Genomic DNA, 6,817 nt, shown 5'->3' on the forward strand with positions numbered 1-6,817 from the left:
TATATATATCCAATATTGACTGATATCGTCCAAGTAAAATTCCTACTATTATCGCAAATGCCTAATTAAACTTCGTCTCTCCAGATGGTTGGAAAAGCCGATGGGTCGAATCCAAACACAAATCCGACTACGGCCAGTGGAAACTGACCTCAGGGAAATTCTACGGCGATGTTGAGCTTGATAAAGGTCAGAGGTCACGCCGCCTTTCACCAGCACTCTATTGCTTATGCAAATATCTTCATCTGAAAAGAAAATGCAAATAATTACAAGTTGATGTGAGATGACTTAAAATATGCAAAATGATGCAAAGTTTTTTCTCCCTTTCAAGGTTTGCAAACAAGTCAAGACGCCCGGTTTTATGCGCTATCCAGTCGCTTTGACTCATTTAGTAATGAGGGTAAACCGCTTGTCATCCAGTTCACTGTGAAACATGAGCAGAAGATTGACTGTGGTGGCGGGTATGTGAAAATCTTCCCCGCCGACCTGGACCAGACTGATATCCACGGCGAATCGCAGTACTACATCATGTTCGGTAAGTCATGATTGGTCACTTTCTTCCACCAAGAAAACCAGCAAAACGTCAACAGCATTGACGTAGTGCAACATGAAATCCAAACTGATAGCATTTACTTTCACTTTCACTATTTTTGTGTCATTTTCACTTTGATCTTCCTCGTAGGACCCGACATCTGTGGCTACAGCACCAAGAAAGTTCACGTCAATATAATTGAAATTATATTTTACAGTAAAATTCCAGTCTGTAAATATTTTCATATTATGGCAGAGAAACAATACATGGCCAATGTAAAAAAAAAAGGCAATACACCTAATATTCTGAATAGTGTATATATATATATATACACACACACACATTAAAAATCTTTAATGTGTCAAATAAAAAGTCCAATATTAACTATTTTATATATATATATTCCAAACTGATAGCATTTACTTTCACTTTCACTATTTTTGTGTCATTTTCACTTTGATCTTCCTCGTAGGACCCGACATCTGTGGCTACAGCACCAAGAAAGTTCACGTCATTTTCAACTACAAAGGGAAGAACCACCTAATCAAGAAGGACATCAAATGCAAAGTATGTTTTACTAATGTAATTAAAATATCTCAAGATTTAATCACAGCTGTTGCAATTCATTTCTTCCGCTTGCACCCGTCAGGACGATGAACTTACTCACCTGTATACGCTGATTCTGCGGCCAGACCAGACGTATGAAGTCAAAATCGACAATGAGAAAGTAGAATCCGGTTCTCTGGAGGAAGACTGGGATTTCCTTCCTCCAAAAAAGATCAAGGATCCCGAGGCCAAGAAGCCAGAGGATTGGGACGACCGGGCGAAAATCGACAATCCTGAAGAAACAAAACCTGAGGTGTGTTTTCAATTGACAAAGCTGTAGTGTGCAGAAATCTTTGCAATATTTAAAAAAAGTTGTTCTTCGACTTTAATCCAATGGTGCTTTAACTTTATATTTAGGATTGGGACAAACCTGAGAACATTCCCGATTCTGATGCCAAGAAACCAGACGATTGGGATGAAGACATGGATGGAGAATGGGAACCTGCAATGATCCCGAACCCAGAGTACAAGGTACAAAACGATAGTCCTCATGCAGAAGATTCTAATATTTTAAGATCTACCAAACATGAAGCTATAAGTAGAGATGCACCGATCGATCGGCCAGGGATCAGAATCAGCCGATTTTCCTCATGATCGGCCCGGATCAGTGACCAGCCGGTCAGTCTCACTTCTTTCTGATTCCGAGCCGATCCGTTTTGTTACCAGCGGCACAGGCAATAACGTCAGCCGCACATTCTCGCTCTCTTCTCTCCGACGACCCCTTCTCTCACACACACGTCTCATTCGCTCTGGTTAAATAGTGCTTGTATTGTGCATTATTTTAGTCATTCCCGCAGGTTTCGCGCTTACACCAAACGCGCGCCCACCACCACTGATCTATATTAGTAGAGCGCACAAGCCGCGCTCAGTCTCAAACCGCTTGTGAGCCACAAATACCTAAATGAGTGGCTAACTGCACTAAAACGGTCAAATACATACAAAATTATGTCAAAATGCCCGTCTTGGCGAGTATCCAGTTAAACACAGTCAGTTTTGGAACGTTAAATAGTTGAGAAAGAGAACGCATGTTGTGTAACATGGGCCTGTTTACACCTGGTCCCTTCATGCGTTTTTTTCTGATCGCATAGCTATCCGATCGTGAAAAGACCAGGGGCCGGTTGCACCAGCTGGACGTACACCCGGTTGTAAGACTAGGCTGGACGTAAAATGCACTTTAAGTCGTGCGTAGAATTTATACCCGTTGCACCATCTCGGCGTAGTGCTACGTCTGACACTAAATCTTACGCCTAGTCAGAGGTAGGTGTAAAGTGAAAAGTCATGATTTGTTCGGACATTTACGCAGACTTGTTAGGAAATGTTTACTCAATGAAATCATAGCGTGGTGATTTCACTTCTATTATGTCTTGAGCAATTCAGTTCTATATTAGTAGTTGTAGCCATTGCGGCGTGAACGTCGTCTCAGCTATATGTATAACTGAGGGAGAATGTGTCGGCTGAGCATTGTCTACGCCGGGCGTAGTTGCGCCTGATCGTAGTTTCAGTTGGTGCAACAGGTGTAAATATCAAAATGCTAAAATAATAAATGTGTGAGAGCGTGTTATAGGCTATATGGCATTAGTCAGACTGCGCTAATGCAACACGCATCGCTGCGGACGAGTAGCTGAGCATCTCTTCAGCAAGCCGTCGCGCAAACTGCTGCGAATGAAACTTAAAGTAAGATGCAGACGGTCAGCACACAATCATCTTCATTAAAAGTAGTAAGACAAACGTATCTTTCCAGTGCTGATGCCGCGCGCTCTCCTATTGCTAATTTGATGGTTTTAGACTGTAGACCACTTTAGAGTAGTTTTTTCTGCAGGGTAGGCTTCCAGAAGAAGGTTTTGGGTTTAATACCAAGTAGGTTTGGACTTTCTAGTAGTTTTTAAGAGCGAGTAATGTTATCATCTCATTATCAGAGATGTTCTCAAGTAGAAGATCCTAATATTTTAAGATCTACCAAACATAAAGCCGTAACGTGCTTCAAATTTGTTGGATTTGTCTAGTTTGGAGGTTTTATGTCCGTTTTGGGCACCTGGGAGACCAGTTAAAACCACTTTAGACTGGTCTTTTCTGCACGGTAAGCTGGCAGAAGAAGGTTTAGGGTTCAGTACTAAGTAGGTCTGGACTTTCCAGGAGTTTTTGAGAGTGATTACTGTTAGCTTGTTATCAGAGATATCCTCGCAAAGAAGATCCAAATCGGATTGGTCTAGTTATAGACCTTGGGAGACCAGCTAAAACCACTTTAGATTGTTTCAGTCTCAAATAGGTTTGGACTTTTTAGGAGTTTTTGATCGAAATTAATACTCAAGGTTGTTTCACATGGACCATTTCTACTGTATTTTCAAAACTAACTTCTCTATCAGAGTGTTTGTTCATTATGCAGGAACCAGTTTTACCAACCGGCTAACAAAGCTGTGTTTATGTAGGGCGAGTGGAAACCAAAACAGATCGACAACCCCAACTACAAAGGCACCTGGATTCACCCCGAAATTGACAACCCTGAATACACTCTAGACGACTCCATTTACAAATTTGATAACGTTGGCGTTCTGGGACTGGATCTTTGGCAGGTATGGTTTAGATTGGTGTACCGTTAAACCAACATCGTAATTCAAGTTCATTTGTAGGTTTTAAACAAATTTGGTTTGGTTATCTCTGGTGACATTAACCAGTCCACCAGGATTACACAATTTTTCCAGAATTTCATGGTATACCATATTTACATTTTTAGCTGTAACATTAGATATACAATAGTTGTACATTGCAGAAAAAAGGAAACAAAATGCAGAAAGCATGTTTATTTTTGTGTTTTACAAAATTCTGACAACATTTGATTTTTATTTTATTTTTGATATAAACAATAAGAACAAAGTAAATTGTAATAGAGCACACAGGTACAGCATTGATTTCAGAAACAAAATGCAGAAAGCATGTTTATTTTTGTGTTTTACAAAATTCTGACAACATTTGATTTTTATTTTATTTTTTATTTTAAACAATAAGAACAAAGTAAATTGTAATAGAGCACACAGGTACAGCATTGATTTCTTTTTCGCAACTTAATAATTTAAAATTAGGAATGTAATTTTGTGGTTAAATGGCGCATTATGCAGGATCGCATTTTTATTTAATTTTTTTAATGTTTTGTTCCGGAAAAAAAATTAAGAACAGCAAAGGAAATTAAGAGTTGCGCAAGTACTGCATCGAGTTACTTTTTTTTTGCGACTTTTTCTCATTCATGCGTTGTCACACCAACGTATCAATAACTTTATGTAGTACTGCAGGTTTTTTTTTTTTGGGCAATCATTTTGTGATTAAATGGCAATTTATGCAGGACTGCAAAATTTTCTTGATTATCCATTGTGTTTAGTGATCTTTTGACCTTTCTTACAGGTGAAAACTGGAACGATCTTTGATAACTTCCTGATCACTGATGATGTTGAGGAGGCTGAAAAATTTGGTACAGAAACGTGGGGCGCAACGAAGGTAATTATGTCTATTGACAAAATATTAGAATTAATAACTTGGTTATTTGATTTCAGTGATCAGTTCTGACATTTGTTAACGCAAAATTACTTAACCATAAATACTGATGGCATGATGTTATTTTTACGTATCAGGGACCAGAAAAGAAAATGAAGGACCAGCAGGAAGAGGAAGAACGGAAGAAGCGTGAAGAGGGGGAAAAGAGCAAGAAGGATGATGATAATGAGGAAGATGAGGAGGATGAAGATGAGGATGAGCCAGAGGAGGAGGAGCACACAGAAGAACCTCCTGAGGAGGAAGAGGAGGGTGAAGATGATACGCTTCCAAAAGACGAGTTGTGAAGAGGAGTTTCCTTCTGAATGAGCAGATCTGATGCATTTCTGATGTCTTTCTTTATATACGTGGTGTGATTTTTTTGGCCCCGCCCCCTTTCTAGAAACATGTCACATCCCGTAACTCGGATTTCTTTTGGTTTTGCTGCTAGAAGCCCCCCCAACACATTTATAGTACGACCTGATAAACTTTAAATTAATTAATGTTTGGATCTCTGTTCTGTCTCGAGTTGCGCAAGGGAAAAATTCTAATGTATCATTTGTTGGATTTGCACTTTTTTAAAATAAATGATTTATTTTTAAATGCTGGTCTGGCTCATATTTTGTGTATGTTAAACTGTCCTAATTTCTGGTTGAACATAAATGTTTACTTATTAAATGCAAGTACTTAAAAATAATCAAATATTATTTCTCCCCAAAAAAAAACAAAAAAAAAAGAAACACGAGATTGAATGTTTTTGTTTTGTTAATATTTTAATTTATCAATTTAATTTATCAAAATAAAGTTTTAGTAATTTTGTGTTTTTGTCATTTTTTTCTAGTTTCTGTCGTTTTAAATGTCTATATAGTTTTTTTTCTCTTACTTTTGTTTCAGTTTTAGTTATTTTAATACATTAAGATAAAGTAAATGAAAATGCTAAATTAATTTAAATAAGAATTTTAATTTGTTTTATTTTATTTCAGTTAACAAAAATGTTTTATGGTTTGTTTCAGTTAACTATAATAACTATGTATATATATTAATTTATTTGATACCATGACAGAAAAGGTCCCATTAAATGTTGAAAAAATGTATAACTTCTAAAATAAAGTTTTAAAATATTAATGGTATATATTTATAAATAGAGAGAGAGAGAGATTGATAGAAAGAATGTTTTAAAATATAATAGTTTACATTTAAATAATGTCATAAAGAATATTCAGGGAGCCATTTTGCTGTCAAGTGACAAGAAAACCATAAACGGGACCCTTGTAGACTGAAAGTAAGTCTCTTAACAATATCAGAAAATGTGACTTTTTTTTTCTTGACAAGACAAGCTTATTTGAAGGTAAATAAATGGTAAAACATCAAGAAAAACTCATGATTTATGTTCAAAAACACATTCTATCTATCTTGATTTACACTAAACTGATGTGTCCTCACCAGTGTTGGGGAAAGTTACTTTTAAAAGTAATGCATTACAATATTGCGTTACTCCATAAAAAAGTAACTAATTGTGTTACTTTTTATGGAAAGTAATGCTTTACGTTACTTTTGCGTTACTTTTTAAATCGTTTGAAAAAGTAACTCCGATATGATCTTGACAATTAAAAAGTAATGCGTTACTTTACTAGTTACTTGAAAAAAGTAATCTGATTACGTAACTCGCGTTACTTGTAATGCGTAACACTGGTCCTCATTACTTGAGTTAATTAAATTAAGACTTGTTGAAAATGATGTAAATGCTTTTCAAAACCAACATGTATATATATAAAAAACATATTTCTGTGAACTAAGAACTGTTCAGATGTTTTAAAACAGATTAGTCTTTTTCGTGGTCTCCGACATGTTTGTTTGTCACTGACGGACCCAGTGAAGCTAGTTCTGAGGAAAGCTCTAGAAACATGTGTTGCATTGGTATTTTATCTCAAATAATGCCAGTTAGACATTTATTCATGGGTTTCATGTGACGTCACACAGTGGTGCGGCCGCCATTTGTAGGACCGAATTGCAATTCCGTCAGTCTGCTGTGCTGTGCTCTGGGCTGTGATAACAGCAAATCACAATGTGATTATTTACCAAGAGATGTGGATGTATGGGATTCTTTTGATTAAATATTTCTCGTAAGCATAGATGCGTGTTTACATTTTAGTTAGCAAGTTC

General features: G+C 36.8%; 1 protein-coding gene across 1 annotated transcript in view; it reads left to right on the top strand.

The window, feature by feature from the left end:
• Nucleotides 1-5,257, top strand: part of LOC107717161 (calreticulin-like) — a 6,949-nt gene extending 1,692 nt beyond the window's left edge. The window contains exons 2-9 of the mRNA XM_016523827.1: nucleotides 85-186; nucleotides 329-532; nucleotides 1,002-1,096; nucleotides 1,179-1,388; nucleotides 1,493-1,606; nucleotides 3,562-3,705; nucleotides 4,529-4,621; nucleotides 4,756-5,257. Coding sequence (XP_016379313.1) covers nucleotides 85-186; nucleotides 329-532; nucleotides 1,002-1,096; nucleotides 1,179-1,388; nucleotides 1,493-1,606; nucleotides 3,562-3,705; nucleotides 4,529-4,621; nucleotides 4,756-4,962 — 1,169 coding nt within the window. The 3' untranslated portion in view covers nucleotides 4,963-5,257. The remainder of the gene's footprint in view (nucleotides 1-84; nucleotides 187-328; nucleotides 533-1,001; nucleotides 1,097-1,178; nucleotides 1,389-1,492; nucleotides 1,607-3,561; nucleotides 3,706-4,528; nucleotides 4,622-4,755) is intronic.
• The last annotated feature ends 1,560 nt before the right edge of the window (nucleotides 5,258-6,817 follow it).

Source organism: Sinocyclocheilus rhinocerous, unplaced genomic scaffold (assembly GCF_001515625.1).
Source record: "Sinocyclocheilus rhinocerous isolate Xijiao unplaced genomic scaffold, SAMN03320098_v1.1 scaffold1351, whole genome shotgun sequence".
Lineage (NCBI taxonomy): Eukaryota > Metazoa > Chordata > Actinopteri > Cypriniformes > Cyprinidae > Sinocyclocheilus > Sinocyclocheilus rhinocerous.